The sequence below is a fragment of the Cetorhinus maximus genome, chromosome 32, assembly GCF_964194155.1.
Source record: "Cetorhinus maximus chromosome 32, sCetMax3.hap1.1, whole genome shotgun sequence".
Classification (NCBI taxonomy): Eukaryota; Metazoa; Chordata; class Chondrichthyes; order Lamniformes; family Cetorhinidae; genus Cetorhinus; species Cetorhinus maximus.
In genome coordinates this window covers 6,358,004-6,375,878 of record NC_135910.1, presented here as the reverse complement: position 1 = coordinate 6,375,878, position 17,875 = coordinate 6,358,004, and the positions used below count along the sequence as shown (strand labels likewise).

At 42.4% G+C, this 17,875-nt stretch overlaps 1 protein-coding gene across 1 annotated transcript in view; it reads left to right on the top strand.

Annotated features, from left to right (window-relative positions):
- LOC144671280 (ryanodine receptor 1-like) overlaps positions 1–17,875 on the top strand; it is a 473,493-nt gene that overhangs the window by 255,499 nt on the left and 200,119 nt on the right. Inside the window, exons 47-52 of the mRNA XM_078533089.1 lie at positions 2,836–3,005; positions 4,253–4,473; positions 6,685–6,775; positions 7,806–7,946; positions 9,562–9,725; positions 13,778–13,856. Coding sequence (XP_078389215.1) covers positions 2,836–3,005; positions 4,253–4,473; positions 6,685–6,775; positions 7,806–7,946; positions 9,562–9,725; positions 13,778–13,856 — 866 coding nt within the window. The remainder of the gene's footprint in view (positions 1–2,835; positions 3,006–4,252; positions 4,474–6,684; positions 6,776–7,805; positions 7,947–9,561; positions 9,726–13,777; positions 13,857–17,875) is intronic.

The following is a 17,875-nucleotide window of genomic DNA, read 5'->3' as shown; positions in this document are numbered from 1 at the left end:
GATGTCCTGGACCAAGGTTTCCATGGCAACCGCCATCCTGCCAGTGTTGACCTTGGTGCATCAGCATGCCAGTGCTATCACCTTGGGCTGAAAGCAGACAGACTCTTTCATTGTTCCTTGCTGTCTGAGGAGTGCAGCAGACATCCTTTCCTAATGTTCCCGTGATAGGCTTTACAGCTCCACCAACTGATTAAGGGCCGAGTCCAAAGGCTCATCACCTGACTCAGACTCAGCAGATTCCTTGCCTCCAGCAGTCCTCCGTGTACCAGTGACCCCGGATCTCCCTGCCTCCGCCTGCTGTGGAACAGATTGTATGCTGCTCCGAGGCTGCACTACATCTAGGTCTTTCCGAGATGTGCATCGCTGTGCTGGCGGAGGGTGTGGCTGGGTGCTGTGACCGGTCTTCAACAGTGCTACCCTCAGGATGCTCATCCGAGATGCTCTCGGAGCTAGAGTTGGGATCAAGATTGCCTGAGGGCAACGCAGCGGTTGTGCCTAGGAGGGAAAAGTGGAGATTGTTAGTACTTGGCAGCTGCGTTAGACACAAAACAGTGGACTCAGAGTAGTGTTAACAGTGGGATGATCTAGTACAGGATCCTCACATGGATGCTTGCCGCCGACCTCACCGTCACTGCAGGAATGGTGCATATCCTCTCCGGCTATCTCCAATGCACTATTCTCGAATGGTGGGCTTGGCACCCCACTCCCGGTCTGGGACCTATCCCACTGATTGTGCATGATCTTGTCCTGCATAAATATACGGAGAGAGTGTGAGCAAAGCGTATGCAAGGGCAAATGAGAAGCATGCCAGGCATGCATATGTGCTGAGTGGAGCCATGGACGGGATGAGGAGGCAGTCTCCAGAGGAGATGAGGCCAGATGCAAATGTGAGAATGTGTGTGAGAGAGTGAGACTGATGTCCCTTGAGCTGGCAGCCAGTGAGATGCCAGTGAATGTGTGATTGGCTTATGAATGTGAGAGTTGAGAGTGATGAGATGGTTGACATTACCCTTGCGGCACAGATGAGATCATTCATCCTTTTTCAGTACTGGATGGCCAACCTCTTGTGTGCAGTATTGGCACTGGCCACCTCTGCCACCACCTCTTGAGCTGGAGTGGTGAGACGGATGGGCCTCCTGTGGCCGGAGAGGGGGGTAGAGGTCATCACGGTGGGCCTCCACAACATCCAAAAGGTATCCCGGGGATGTGTCACTGAATCGGGGAGGGGTGCTGCACTCTTCTTGGTTTTGGGGCCATGTCTTCACCGGAGCAGTCCTAAACTGCAAGAATTGAGAAGTGTGCGTGCGGCTGCAGTTTAAGTATGGTGCCCAGTGCGAGGAAGCGGTGAGATAACAGCTTGGCAGGCCAATTGGGGGCCGGCCACCAGCGATTTAGTGTTTTTTTCCATGACTACTAAGTGGGAAGGGGACAATATGGCGCGAAAACCTGCCATTGCAGCCGGCGAGTAAAATATCTTTTTTCACGCCTGCAACCGCACTTGGCAGACGATTCTGCCCAGTTTTCATAATAGTGCCTTTAATTAAGAGGGGGTTATATCCTGTAGCATCAACTATCCTGTTATTTAATATTCTATATTTTCACCTTATCGTTCTGATATCTTTTGTGTAGAAGGCTTCCGTATACTCTCAAGAAATTGTTGTTTCCTGATGCCTAGATGTCAGTGACTTTTCTATACGCTTGCGTGAAACAAAAGTTAACCATCTTTTATTTGTACATCATGCTGGTGACACCTTGAGATACCTTTATTTAATCTGTTTAATGCCTGCCATGGAAGATATCTAGTGTGCAGTCGATGTGAATTAATTTGAACTGCTGATCATTTACCAATCTTGTCTTGAGGCCTGACTCCCTGCAGGACATGGCTTGTTTTCTATCCTGACTTAATTCTAACTTGACCTTTATGTTGACTTTCATTATGCAGAGTTCACAGTATTCTGGTCCTAGATTTTTTTTAAATCTGCTATTTTAAAAAAAAATCTTAAAGCAGAAATTTGATTGTACATACCTGGTCTGTTAATATGAGTATTATAAATAGAGGAAATGGGATAAAGGATGTTTGCATTGGTAACTACTGATATAAGTCATAATAAAATGTGTTGATATGACAACTGCAAAATGATTACAACTTAGCCCGGCAGTCAAGTCAAAAATTGTTAGACCTTAGCTTATAGCTTTTGGTTGCTGTTTGAATTGTACTGTAAATCTATTCAGTTGTCAACAGACTTGCAATTAGGGTACTCACCCAACAGGTTTTATTTTTGTTTATAGCATAAAGCAGTTTACATATGGAAATCTATTTCTCCTGTAATCTGAAATTCATAATTGAATAGATTAACAAAATGCAGCACTAACAATTGCCCTCTTACTGACGGATTTTGTATATAGTTCCATGTAAGCTTCCCGCCAAACATTCTGCCCTTTGTGAAGGATGGAAAGATTCTTAGCTGTCAGACTGCATTTTTCAAGAAAAGCTACAAGTTACAAACTTGCATTCTTTGCTTCACAAACCTGATATAGCTATTTATAACCTGATGTTCTGGTGATAGGCAATAATACAAATAGAGATGGGTTGCCTACCCTTGAAACTAATTTAACTTGATATATATTGCTTAACCAAGGTAAGAGGTCCTTTCAGAATGCAACAACGCAGCTCTATTTTTTGGTCTCAGTACATGGGCTTGGTTACAAATTCATATGAAAAAGTCATAATGCAAAATTATTTTCTAGTATGGCAGAGGATGGAGCTCCACTTCTCCCGCTGCCTGAATCCCTAATTGTGATTGCTGGCTTCATCTTATTGTTTGTGATTTCCAGATGGCAACCTTGTTGAACCTAAAATGTCAGCCAGCTTTGTCCCTGACCATAAGGCTCCCATGGTGCTGTTTCTGGATCGTGTCTATGGGATAGAAAATCAGGATTTTCTCCTTCATGTACTGGAGGTTGGCTTCTTACCTGATATGAGAGCTGCTGCCTCCTTGGATACTGTAAGTAGCGTGATTTTAAATGCTAATTTTCAGTAAATTCACTCTAAAATTTTCCTCGTCAATCTACAGTTGCAGTCAAATATTTTGTCCATTGCAGCAACCATGTTCAGTTGTGCAAGTTATTTTCACATTGGAGCAAGAGTGCGTTAAGACTTGTGCTAGTATAAATCATATGAAAAGCTTATTACAGATAAAATGAGATAGTGGATGGCTGGTTGAAAGTCAGACAGTTGAACATTACAGAAGCTCCTGCAAGTTTTTCATTGAACTATGTAGCCAGATTATTGAACTCTAGAACACTGGTGATTTCTGGGGCTATCACACTGAGCTCCCAAAGTACCTTTCAACATTCATCTTTTGCCTTCCTGTGTCCATATGGCCCTCATTTACTTGGCAATGTAGAATGATCCTGTCCTTAAATCTGCCACTGGAAGCATTCAGTACCATTTCATATCAGGAAGGATGCTGTGCAGAACTGGATTGGCATCTCCTGTTGACATTTTCCAGAGATTCCCCTGCACAATACTTCATGATTAGTTTCTCAGGTAGGGTTAAAGAGCTGGGTCTATTTACTTCAGAGTACTTTTAAAGGTGATCTGATGAAGGAATATAAAATAAGGAAAGGGATTTCAAGTCTTCTGCGATTATTTCAATTTGACAGATCAGGAAGAAGTTGGAGTTATATATTTAAAGTACACAACAAAGGGAATAGGCTAGCTTGTTTGGCAGTTCTTTTCTCAGAATAATGAGCCTCTGGAATGTGTTGCGCAGTATGTGCTGCCTCACAGCAAGCCTTCAAAAATCTTGGCTGGGGTCGAGATCACATCTGATAAAAGGTAAATAATTTAACAATTAACGTTAGGGTTAGGGCTGGTCAATGTGATCTCCTCAACAGGTTTTGATTGCATGAGGGGATCATAGAGGGATTTTCTAGCTTTTGTGTTTCCCTTTTAGGCCCCAGGCTTTTTTCTGTGTATGCCTCTCCCAAGAAATTACATGGTGTTGGTAGGTAGGTGCTCCAGCCATCATGAGGGAGAACGGACTTGATGGGCTAACTGGATCTTTTTCTGTCCATCATTTTGGTATGCTTGTATATGTCCCAATTGGATTTAAATTGAGATTTACATTTCAGTTGTGTATCATGATAATCAACCAATTGCTCATGCTTGTTAAGAGCCTGTTGTATGCAGCATGGGGTTTGATTATTATCTAATAGGTTTGACTTGCTTCTCGATCTGCCTTCCCAGGTTGTTTTCAGTACCACTGAGATGGCTCTCGCTATGAACCGCTATCTCTGTACTGCAGTCCTTCCTCTGATAACTAAGTGTGCACCACTGTTTGCTGGAACTGAGCATCGAGCCATTATGATTGATTCCATGCTGCACACCATTTACCGGTTGTCTAGGGGCCGCTCGCTAACTAAGGCACAAAGGGATGTTATTGAAGCGTGCCTCATGGCATTGTGCAGGTAAGAACGTCATTTGTAAACTGCAATATAAAAACAGTAGGGGATGGGTAGAGTTTCCACTTAGGGTGCAGTTGGTGATCTGGGGGTAAATTGCACCCAAAATTGAACTAGTTTTGAGAAGTGTTTTCATTTACCAAGAGTTTCTATTTAAACACATTTGCATATTACAATGTAAAATCTGCCATGAACCAGTGCAATGAGCAGCTTTTTAGAATGTAATTCTTTTTTAAACAAATTTGCTTTAAATATATTCCTTGGTATATTAAAATGTAGTAATTTTGTGCCATTTTATTAATGCAGTTGAAAATGGGTTTATCACAAAAAGTCAGCATTTTTAATCAGTATCTAATCCACCACCCTGTGAGTAATTCAATTTTAAGTGACAGAAAATAACTTAAAAATGCATAACCATTTGTTTATTATATTACTGTACAGCAGTCAGTTTCACTGTAAATTAGAAAGAAATTCAAAAGTCTTTAACTGTGCCTATTAATGTTCCTGTACCCAAAAGAACCAGCTTAATTGTAAGAGCCTCTTCAATGGTCCATTGATGAGCCCAGTTAACAGAATCACACAATGGCGATTAATTCAATCAGAGGGTGTAGCCAACTTTATGGGGTCTGCTTCTAGCACTATGATTTTAAACTAACGCAAAGATTGCAGAAACTTGATTTGCACTGGATGTAATTTTCACTTGAAATTCCATGACGGTTTGCACTGGTTTGGCAGATTTGGGGCAAATTGCATTGGAAAAATCAGCAGAACCAAGTACTTTCATGTGGTGACAAATGATGAATTTTGGATGACATTACTGGTGATGGTTATGATTCATCTTTCAGGTGTTGATAACTAATACAGAATTGGCACCTTTACTCTTCACTCAATTCTGCATCAAGAGGCTGTGGATTCAAGTCCCACTCCAAACACTTGAGCATGTAATCCAAACTGACAATTCAGTGCCATACTCAGGGACTTCTGCACTGTTGGAAGTGCTATCTTGTGGATAAGACATTAAAACAAGGCTCAATCTGGTCCAGCCAGTGAATGTAAAAGTTCCCTCGCCACTATTTCAACAAAGAGCTGGGGTGTCTCCCCTGTGTTCTGCCTATTATTTATCCCTAAATCTGGTTATCTGGTCGTAGACTCATTTGCTATTTATGGAGCAGAGTGAAAGGTGTTTTACTCTGAATTTAGCTAGTGTACTTGTCCTGGAATTACTTCATACTGGCATAGTGAGCGACAGAAATGATCAAAATGTGTTTTATTGCACAAAATTAGCATCCTTCACCTTGATCAGCACAAATTTACCAAGAATTAATACTATAAACACATGAATAAATAATGACATCTTCAAAAATAAAAATTACTGCTGTGTATGATCAATTGATAATTGTAACCAATATGTCAATATGTAGCAAGCAACAGAGATACTCGGTGAAATTAAAGACAGTTTATCCCTCTCGTGAATTGATAATACCTCTTGATTCATGTAATGCAAACTGTTCACGTTGTGCTTCATTTATACCTAGGCGACTCCTTTATTTCTGAATTACAAAAAATAAAAGGGTAGATTTAACTAACTGGCAGCCTAATAGCACCCACCAGCTGGTTGTTAGTGTTGATGCTAAACTTGATCGATTTTCAACCTTTTAATATACGGCTGATGGGCTGCAGGTGTCAACATGGCATTCAACTTCAAGTCAGTGTCTCCTGGATGAAGCAGTATCAGCAGCTCAGCAGCTAGCATGGCCAGAGTGCAGGCATGCATCTGCAGAAGTGAGGTGCACCAACGGCCTACGTCATCTTCTGCTCCAGGGAGCATTACTGTTCCTCCTGGTCTCCAGTCCATGTGGTGCAGGCACGCCCACAGTGCTGTTAGGAAGGGAGCTCCAGGATTTTGATCCTGCGACCAGTGAAGGAACGGATATATTTCCAAGTCAGGATGGGAGCGGGAGAGCAATTTCTTCCCACCATTTTGGATGCACTACTGCACAGTTTCTATCCTGTGGTACCTGTGAATACCTCCCTCTCAGAGTCAACACTTGTGGGAGTACTCTTTCAACTCTGTTGTGTGTTTAGCTGATACATGGGGGCTTCTAAATTCTAGCAATTCACACAGATCACAATTATCAACTTCTTTGACATTTCTAATCTATTTACTATACAAATATTTATCCAGTTAAGGCTGACAATTTTCTCCGGTTCTTATAGCTACCTCCGTCCAACAATGTTGCAACACTTACTCCGTCGACTAGTGTTTGATGTACCAATATTAAATGAATATGCCAGGATGCCACTGAAGGTTAGTTTGTATATTATCTCTGTTTTTGATGAATATATTGGTGGTGATGTTGGTGTTGACAACTTCTGGATCTGATTGTTTCAACATCATTCAGATATTTGTTTACAGAAAACCTCTGTTATGGACTGTTAATAAACCCTATAAGTTCACTCTGTAGCGATTTGCTCTTTTTTTGTTATTTATATGCCAGACATGGGGAAATGCAGGGTTTGAGCGTGCGGTGATAATTTTTTTGACTTTGCCGATGAAGTTCCCTGCAAGGAGCACAAAGAGAACCCGTCAGAATTTCAGGCTTTGTTGTGCATGATTTACCAACCATTAGTACCTTTAAAAGCATAAACAGCAAAGCTCCCTACCTAGGAGCACAAAGGCAGCCTAATTAATTATCTGTATATATGAAAACAGGTTTGTGCAGTAATTTAAATTTTTATATGCTGGGTAGGTGTAATGTTATCACTTTCATGGAAATAGCTCCATTTGTGATGCGTGCTATATAATTCTACTTGACTGCCCCCCCAAGATACCATGAATCTGTAGAAAAGCAGAACTAGAATTACTTGTTATTAACTACAAGGAAACCAGTTGGATTCTAATTAATCATCTTGTCAACAACGAAAAAGCAGCTTACTGATCTCAGTTTAACTTTGGGTTCTCATACCTGTGGAAAAATGATTTCTTTGCATATGATTTAAAGCAGTCTTCTCAAAAAGGGGTACGTGAATCCCTGGGGGTTTTCCAAGAGGTCTGCAATGCAGGGCTGGCTCTTACAGGTGGATGTGCTCCTGCCACCATGTTCCAAATCTGCCACCGCTCCCTCCATGCTCCTGCTCTCTCTGGGCTCCTCCTTTATCTGTGCTTTGCTTTCCCTATGCTCTTGCTTTCTGCTGTGCTTCTCCAGTGCTCCTGTTGACCCCCCTGCTTCACTAGTGCCTTCCTATATGCAACTATAGCTTCTTGCTATTACTTGAATAATGTCAGATGTCTCTTCATATTGGCAACTAATGATTTTCTTATGTTTATTTCACTCTAGTTGCTCACAAATCACTATGACAGATGTTGGAAATACTACTGTCTTCCATCAGGATGGGCTAATTATGGTGTGACCTCTGAGGAAGAACTCCATCTAACACGTAAACTCTTCTGGGGAATCTTTGAGTCGGTGTCACAGAAGGTATACTGGGAAGGGCCTAGACCTAGCATAATATGAAAGGTTGAAATGTCAAAATATATATTTTTGGAGGTTAGAGTAGAAATGTTTGTACTTGTCAAGATGAAGTATGGTGTGCCAAACATATTTGTGTTGGGGAACAAAACACTTCACCCCACCCCGCCTCCCCCAAGTGCTGATGGTCAGTCAGGAACTTGAGTTGATTGCCCTGGACTTACACATGTATTTACACTGATTTATTTAGGGCTATCCTAGCAAGTGTAGGGCCTGCTCAGGAGCACAGTCCTTTAAATCAGAAGGAGTGTCGGAACACTCCAGCACCCCCAACCTTCATCTCTGGCACCGCTGGCTCTGCTCACCGACACCCCTCCCACCACCACACACCTTTCACCTGGGAGTTGGGGGAGATGCACTGGTTTGGGAGCTCAACTTGAAAGTGGATCAAAGAAAATATTTAAAATTATTAAAAACACCGCCCCCCCCCCCCCCCCTCTTCATTGAGCTGAAGTCAGACCTTGAAGAACATGCCTTCAACTCATGACATGAAAGAGGGCATAGCTTCTCTGGAATTGAGCCTTTCCACTATGCTTTCCTCCTCTCCTTATTGATGGATTCATACTGTAGTCAGGTGAGCAGATTTCCACTGCAGCCAACGTAGGAGCCTAGTTTTAAATGCACTCGGCACCACTGACTGCAAGATCTGGGCCATTGTCATCAGTTTTGTTTTTAACTTCTCCACCCACCTCCCAGAAGGCTGTTTGCTCTCATCCTCTCTTCTTGCAACGCTTGCCTTTTCGCACCTCACTCAAGTGGTCTTACTTTCAACAGAGTTGCAGGAAACTGATCAACAGAAAGGATCCTTACATATTTTACTTTTCCTAATTTGAGCGCTAAAGCCTTAATCACTGTCCCAGCTGGGATGAGGTCATTCAGTAGACTGTGAATTGAATGTAAGCCAAATGGGTCAGTTATTCGCCATGATAAACTTTCTAATGCAATAGGGAAACCTTTTTCAATCTTTTCTACAAGTTACGTACTCAAGGCAAGCAAGGACTTGGAAAATATTATAGCTCCATAGCTATTTTTATTATGAAAGTTTCTCTACTTAAGGCTAGTTACCATATGTGTTTTGTTTAAGACTCAACAATACTGGAAACTCGTTGGACAGTACAGTTTTTCATGGATGTTGTGACTTACATGGCTCGTAAAACACTCCCCTCTGATTTACAAGGATGTTTTATATCCACCTACTTGGTTGGATATAAAAGGTTCTATAACACACTTTGAAGAAAACAAAAAGGAGTTATCCCCACTATCCTGGCCGATACTTATTCCTCAATCAACATCATAAAAAAAAAACACATTATCCAGTCATTATCACATTTCTGTTTGTGGGAGTTTGCTGAGTTAGCTGCTGCATTTACTACTTTACAACAGTGATTATATTTCAAAAAGTACTCTGTGGGCTGTAAAGCGCTTTGAGATGTTCGATTGTCATGAAAAACGTTATATAAGTGCAAGTATTGCTTTATTTTTTGCTTATGGTTGAGGATTTTATTGTTTTAATAAACATAGAGTTTATGGCGAAATATATAATAAGATTACATATGTTTTGCAGAAATACGATGTTGACTTATTCAAGGCCGTCATGCAGTGTCTTTGTGCAATAGCTGGTGCACTACCACCAGATTATGTTGATGCCAGCTATTCCTCCAAGGTCGAGAAAAAAGCTTCGGTGGATGCAGAAGGCAACTTTGACCCTAAACCTGTAGACACGATGAAGTATGAATTGTTTTAACTTTTTTCTCAGCTCAATTTCAGACTTTGGTGAACTGTTTGTATTTCTAATTCCTGAAATTTAATCTGTGTTTTGAATCACATAAAAATAGGTATCTTAGTTATTAATGGAGAACAATGCTGTGCTCTCATTACTTGTTTCAGATAATTTTCTTGCAGTTAGCAGCCTTTTGAAGTTTTCTCATTGATTATCTCACTAAAAAGAAATATGTTCCATATGCATATGTGTTGCATCCATCATTGAATGGTTGTTATGGTGGAAGTGCAGACTGTTGCCCTTTATGGGCATGGATCCATTTCCAACGTCAGTATGTGCAACATTCAGTGCTGGCACTGAAAAGTGCTAATCATCATTCCTACAATAAGAGCTACCTAACAGCCACATGCTTCAAAGAGTGACCTTCACTTCTGTGGGGGATTTAACATAGCACATATATAGGGCACCACTAACCATCAGCAAAAAAGGCCCTTTCTCCCAAAGAGCAGGGAAAGAATAGATGATTTTTCTCAAGCATCATAAAAGCTACTCTGGCTTTCTAGGGATTCTGAAACCTATGTCAGGCAAATAAAGTATAACTTTTCACTCTGTACAGAGCAGCTCATTAAATTTGGTGCTTTAACTTATATAACATAATGCAGATGATGATCATCATTATGATTCATCATAGACTTTTTCATTCCTACACACTGTAATTTTGTTATTCATGCATGTACTACATATTGTGAAATGTGAACTTCAAAACCTTCAGACACAAGTTAACCAATGAATTGGAAGCATCATACATATATCCTAGAAGACATGTCCATTTCATTAGAACCATTTAAACAGCTTGTTCGCTAGTATTCAATAAACACAAATGCTGTTGTTTTTTGCTGAGGCATTAATTTTACGAAGTCATAGACTAATGGTGAAATGAACTAAAAGACAAAAATAAAATATTGGGCTCAGATTTTTACTTTTACGGTTATGTTTTTGGTGAATAGTTTTGTGATTCCATGCAGACAGCGAACTGTTGCACATTAGCAAACAGTGAAGCTTGTGAAGGTTTATTTCAGAAAGGTACTGTAGCATGCAATGCATGATGGCATCTTTATAAATGTTCAGTTTAATTTTACATTTAATTTTGTTGCTGTATGCTGCACAGTACCACAAATGTCAGTCTGTCAAGAGCTTTTCGAAAGAAAATGCCAAGTATTATAGGGTTACAATTGAAATGAGTGTTCTAGTTTATGCTGCATAATCAAATCATTTTTTTGCAGTTCATTGAGAGAAAGTATGGCTTTTTATGCTAAATTAATAACATTCAATGTTAATTATCAATCCACAAGAGAATCACAAATTTAACAATAAGAATAAGCTGCCACATATGTGTGTAATCAGATAAAAGTGGATGTAGAATCATAAGAGATATCAAAAAGGGTGGCTGGGAGCTTTGTCAAAGAAGTGGTTTTAAGAAGGATCTTAAAGATGGAGAGTTGAGGGGTCTTAGGAAAAATTTTCCAGAGCATGAGGCCTACCTAACTGAAGGCACAATTGCCAATGAAGAGGTGAAGAAGGGGGTGAACTTGAGGACAAGGTTGAAAGAAAAGAGAGTTCTGGACAGGTTGTAGGGATGGTAGAGGTTACAAAGATGTGACATGGCAAAGTTGCAAAGGGATTTAAGCACAAGGTTGAGAATTTTAAATTGGATGCACTAGGGGACCTTGCAGCCAAGCTAGATCAGCATGTACAGGAGACAAAGTAGGTGAGACTTGGAGTTGTGAGAAAGACATGCATGGATCCATGTTCAAAGACTTTGAAGAAGAAACATGTTAGAGATTTGTTAGTAGGTTACAAGGACATGGAAGTCAAATATGAGTTTTTTGAAGCGGGGGAGGTGGGATGATTGTGGGTTTAGAAGTATTAAGTTTATTATCTAACATAGTGGCCAGTGTAGTCATTGTTGTAATGTAGGAAAATGTGGAAGCTAGTTTGTCCACAGTAAGGTTCCACTTATAGCAATGTCATCGTAACCAAATAATCTGTTTTAGTGATATCAGTTGATGGATTAATGTTAGCCAGGTGTTTCTATGGGGCATGGGGTGATGGTGGCATAGTGGTAATGTCACTGGACTAGTAATCCAGAGGCCTAAACCAATTCGCTGGGTTCAAATCCCATCACAGCAGCTGGTGGAATTAAAATTCATTTAATAAATCTGAAATCTGAAATATAAAGCTAGTCTCAGTGATGGTGACCGTGAAGCTATTATCAATGTCCTTACCTGGTCTGGCCAAATGTGACTCCAGACCCACAGCAATGTGGTTGACTCTTAACTGACATGGCCTCACAAGCCACTTAGTTCAAGGGTAATTAGGGATGGGCAACAAATGCTGGCCTTGTTAATGACGTCAACAAGAAAAAACTCATAGAGGAGCAAAGGATCTCCAGGGTAATACAGGAGTAGTGGATATTTTGGCAGAGGAGGCCCAATGGTGTTTACCCAAGGCACTCGGTACTTATTTGAGACTCGGGCATCAGGAAGGGAAGGGTTGCCTGCTGAGATACAACCCCTGCCCTTGCTGCCAAACCCCCTTCCGCAACCCTGTCCCAAGAAAGCGCTCCCACCATTATTTGCATCTGGCCTGGATCACTCTTCAGGCTGAATTTTCTGCCTGTCGGACAGGCGGGCCCGACCCAATCTCCGGCGGGCAGGGAGCTGATCCCCGCCAGAGAAGCAGGCCCCGCCGCCATTTTAAGTGGGTGGGCCAATTAAGACCCGCCCAGCGTGACGTCCGCCGGGAAGCGCTATGCACTTCCTGCGCGGGCGGAGGGGATTCCCCAAATGCGAGAGTGTGTTCTTTCGCGCATGCGCACAAAAGAACACACATCTCCCTGAGGCAAAGTGCTGCCTCAGGGAGATCGCTGAAAGGTTTTCAAACTTCAAAAATAGAAAAATTAAAAAATCATTAACATGTACCCCTCATGTGACAATGTCACATGAGATGGGACATGTTAATAAATTGCACAAAAACTTTAATAAACTTTTTTAAAACCGACATAAAACCTCATCCTGCCGGTGGATGAGGTTTCACGTTTTTTCAGAAGCCCGCCAGGGCTCCCGGCCTGCCCGCCAAACTCAAGGTTGGACGGGCAGGTCCTTTACTTGTTTTAATTATCCTGTCAATGGCCTCAATTGACCATTGACAGGTCGGCGGGCGGACAGCTGATCGCGTTGTGCCCCCGCCTTCCTGAAGATTTAAATGGGGCGGGATGACGTCAGGGATTCCCCCAACGTCATCCCGCGTCATTTTCACGAGCGGGCCCTGCCCCCATCTCGCCGACAGAAAACTTCAGCCCTTCGATCCTGGACCAATGCTAGCTGCCATTCTGACAGCAGCCACCATCTCCACAGTGGCGTTGCTGAGCAAAAGTACTTCCAGCCTCTGATTGGCTGGCAGCTCCAGGCAGGCGGGACTGAGATCCTGATCCCAGTGAAAGGCCCACTTCTGGTTTGTCAGTTGCCTGATTGGCTTGTGATTCGGCGGGTCTTCCCCAAAGGAGGCAACATGGGTCTCTCGCCAGCTCTCCAGCTATCAAGTGAGACCCCTGTCACCTCCAGAAGATTGAACCACTTAAGCTTAAGGGAGTGAAGAAGTGGACCATGCTAGAGGAAATGGTCAGGGTGGAAAGAGTAAATTTTTTACTGACAAATCAAAGGTGGACAAATCAAAAATAGAGTGGTTGAATAGGTCGACATCAGCGAAAGTACCATGTTGAATGGAAGACCAATGATGTATAGGAAATTTGCAGCATTTTCTTCCAGAGATAAATGCAGATGGAAAATGATTATGAAAGGATTCTGTTATATAGGTGGTGAGGAATACAAGGAACTGGTCAGAGTTGGCTTTGTCTGTGATTGAGACCATGGGAGATAGCAAAGTCAGGGTTTGGCCGACAGTGTAGAGAAGAGAGTTATATAGAAGGAGAGGACCAGTAGATATTTCAAAATTCCATTTGAGAGTCAAACTGTTTGGTGATATGTGATGATTTTTACAGTGTCATAATTCCTGAAAAACTGGACCCTATTATCAACAAGTATGCAGAGTACACACATGACAAGTGGGCTTTTGAGAAGGTAAGATATTTCTTCTACTTTCAATTTCTTCATTTCAGTACACTGTCTTTTACTGTACTAAACATCTTCAACCAGATTTTTGAACCTTAAAATCTCCAACCTGTACAGAGTTCTATATTAAGTGTTATTTCAGATCTCCAGCATCCGCAGTATTTTGCTTTCATTATGTTAAATGTGTTGTTTTGTTAATTGTAATCAAACCACTGCAGAACATTCATAATTTTTCTGCCAATCTTGTAAATGGTGTTATGATTCCAGCTTTCTTCCAACACTTTTAATGTGTATACAACAAAAATGCAATTAAGATCAAAGCTCCTTTGAACTAAAGTTTGCACCTTTATGCCTGCCTTCTACAAGATACATGCCAAGGGACTAACAATTAGCCTTTATTTTTGGTATACAGCATCAATGAACATGTAGGATGCCTGCCATGCTCTCGTGACTACTCCAACAGGCAGTAATTAGCAAATTGTCAGACTGTTACTTTCAATCTAAACTGTTAAAATGTATTTGCAAGTAATGCACTTACGCAGAAGCAGTAAGACACAATACGTTTCTGTAAGTGCATATACTCAATAAAGGTAAAACCAGAGGAAGAGGTTAAAATATCTTCAGAACATGTTTTAAACTGTCTGATAGTGGGCAAGGTCTTTGGTTGAAACAGCCTTTCATAAACAACCTGATAATGTTTTGAAATGGATGAGGTGATATTTCTGACTGCCGTAAGACGCCAAGGCCCAAATTTTTGTTCCCAAGTCAGGAGGGCAGGGATGGGAAAACTCCCGACTCCATAAACCCAACTCAGGGGAAAGTGCCCCGATGGTCTGATGGGGGAAGGGGGGCATTAACAGGAATCTGCCCTGCCATCCCCAGAAAGAGTTTGGAGGCAACTACAAGGACAACTGAGTGCCAAGACAAGCTGTTTAATAGGCCTGCCTGAATGCTCTAGGACAATAAAGACAGTACAACAAGAAACTGCCTTCTAGCTCTCACCCCCGCATCCCCTCACCCCTACACACTCCCATGCCCCATCCATGCCAACTAATGCCACCTCATCACCCACCCACCACCACCCCCCCCCACATTGGGCCCTCGTACACTCCATGCCAACCTATATCCCTCTACCCACTCCCATGGCACCTTATATCCTCCAAGCCACTTCTAACCACCTCATGGCTCTTTATAGTCCCTAGGCAAACTTTGTGCCAACACAAGCCAATCCATGCCCCCCTCATCCCCATAACCCTATATAGCCCCCATGTCAATTTAGTGCCAACTCATGGTAACCCATGCCCCCAATCATCACCTTTTCCCCTCCCACCCTCCATGCCAGCTCACCAAGAATCCACCATTGACAGATTTCAGGAGCTATGGTGAGATGCAACAAAATAAATTCTAACCATCTATTACAGACTTCACAATGTGTAAAAAACAAACACTCATTGATAAAAGCCCATTCAATACATTTAAACCCTTCAGCCACTTAATCCCTTATAAAAACAAATATCTGCTTCAAGTACTTAAATTACTCATAAAAGCAAACATTGGTATTCGTAGCCCCACATCAAAGGCAGCTAATCGCTTTATAATCTCTTGGAGCTGTCAATTAAACTGAACTTCTAGGCCCCCTAGTGTGATAATGATAGGTTGTGGAAGCAGTAAAGCAGCACTAATCTTATAATGATAACCCTCAGGCTTATGTCAACAAACATCTCTGGGAATTATAAGCACCTATAGCTGATAGTCACAGCAGGCTTTTTTCATAATTTATAGGGAAGAAGGTTTAAATGTCTTTACAGCTTGACAGTTCCACAAAGCTTATCCACTTTTTACACGCATTCATATCTACTCTTAACAATCCTGAAGGGCTACCTGACCTCTCCCAAAGGTGTCTGACCTCTCCAAAGACTCTGTTCGTTTTAGATCTATCCCCCAAATGTCTAAAACCCACTAATTGTGTTTCAGAAACATTGATGACCAAAATTATTATCTCTGTTTGACTGTAGCTGCACTTCTAAATGTGCAACTACCTCAGTGATCTGCAGATGTGTGAAATACCCCCCACCCCACCCCCCAAAAAAAAAAATCATGGGCTCCAGAAATCCACCTCCAGAGGGAACCTGACTGAGTTTCAGATCTTTCTGCAGGTTAAACCCTTAATTAGGATGGAGATGGGTTTCCTATCCAGCTATTTGGGGCAGGAATGGAGACGAGTTTCAGACATCCTAGGCAGCTGCATGTCATAAGGTAGAGAGTTTGTACGAAAGCTTGCCACTGCCCAACAGGGACCCAAGATGGCACAGGGGAGCCAGAGGCCTGGCACCCATAAGGGAGAGGAGGGAGGTCCTCTTCCTGGAGGGTAGCAGGAAGAGGCTACCTCGTCGTGCAGCAGGGGCACCTCTTCTTCAGCATCATCTCCCTCTGCCTGAGTATATTGCAGGGCACCATGTGACTGCTCCGCACACTGGATCTAGTGCCCCGTGAGCCCACAATGCTCCATCAGTTGTGAATCTGATGTGTCGACAGCAATTATAAAAAGGGCATCTATCACCAGGGTGATGCACTGGTGTGCAGCCACCTATGAGATGCCACAGTGGTTCACACTGATGAGAGCACAGATATCTGTGACCACTAACCTAGAGAGTCACAGTCTTCTTCAGTACTGGTTCTCAGTTATCTACAGATCTGCTCATCGCTACCAGTCGACCCTGTGTTCAGGGTAGTGTCTCCTTCATAGCCCTTATCCCTCTCTCAGGTCTCCGAAACCCAGGGCTTGCCCTTCCTGTGCAGGCTGTTGCTCTTCACCTCCAGTGACCTTGTTTTCTGAGGGTGCAGCACCTATTTCCAGCTATTCCAGTCCTGGTGCTCAGGCAGAGTCATGCCCACTGCTCTGATGCCCACATGATGTCAGGAGGTTAAGGATCCCTAAACTCGCAAAGTTTTTGATTCTGGATCCTCTCCTGACTTATAATGAAACTGTAACTACAAAGGGATAAAAAAATATAATTTACCTTTTAAAACTCTTCCTGCATCCGTGATTGGAAAAATTGATTCTAGTTATTAATTTACAATGTAGCTTCTGTAAAGAGAAATTTTATAATAACAGGTCTTAAATGCCATATTTTTTGACTGCTGTAATAATTAGGGGGAGTTTAACTCTTTCTGCTCAGCAGAAGCCTGACACCGTCCAGGACAAAGCAGCCTTGGTTGGCACCACATCCACAAACATTCACACCTTCCACCACTGACGCACAGTAGCAGCAATGTGTACCATCTACAAAATGCACTGCAGGAATTCACCAAGGCTTCTTAGACAGCACCTTTCAAACCCATGACCACTACCATCTGGCAGGACAAGGGCAGCATATAGATGGGAACACCGCCACCTGGAAGTTCCCCTCCAAGTCACTCACCATCCTGATTTGGAAATATATCGCCGTTCCTTCACTATCAATGGGCCAAAATCCTGGAACTCCCTTCCTAACAGCACTGTGGGTGTACCTACACCACATGGACTGGAGTGATTCAAGAAGGCAGCTCACCACTACGTTCTCAAGGGCAACTAGAGATGGGCAATAAATGCCGGACCATCCAGCGAAGCCCACATCCCATGAATAAATTTTGAAAAAAGAAATGGAGTGGGAGAGTTAAAATGGAGCAACTCCATGTCTCATGCATCTCCTATTCCACACTTTAATGCAACTAGTTTTCTGATAGACAAATATCTGGCAGTCTTCTGCTGAGGCCTGATATGCGTATTGGCATCCCATAGTGCAGATCCTGGGACTCCCTCCATAACAGCACTGCAGTGGTGCGAGAAGGTGGCCCATCACCACCCTTTCAAGGGTAAAATAGGGATGGGCAATAAATGCTGGCTTGCCTGAGATGCTCGCATCCTACAAAAATGAATATAAAAAAGATATCACCCCAGTGGCAGTTTAAACTGCTCCTGAGCCAGCACTAGGAAAGCCAGTGAGGCCATGAATGTAAGTGAAAAACTTTTCTTAATGGGACTTTGA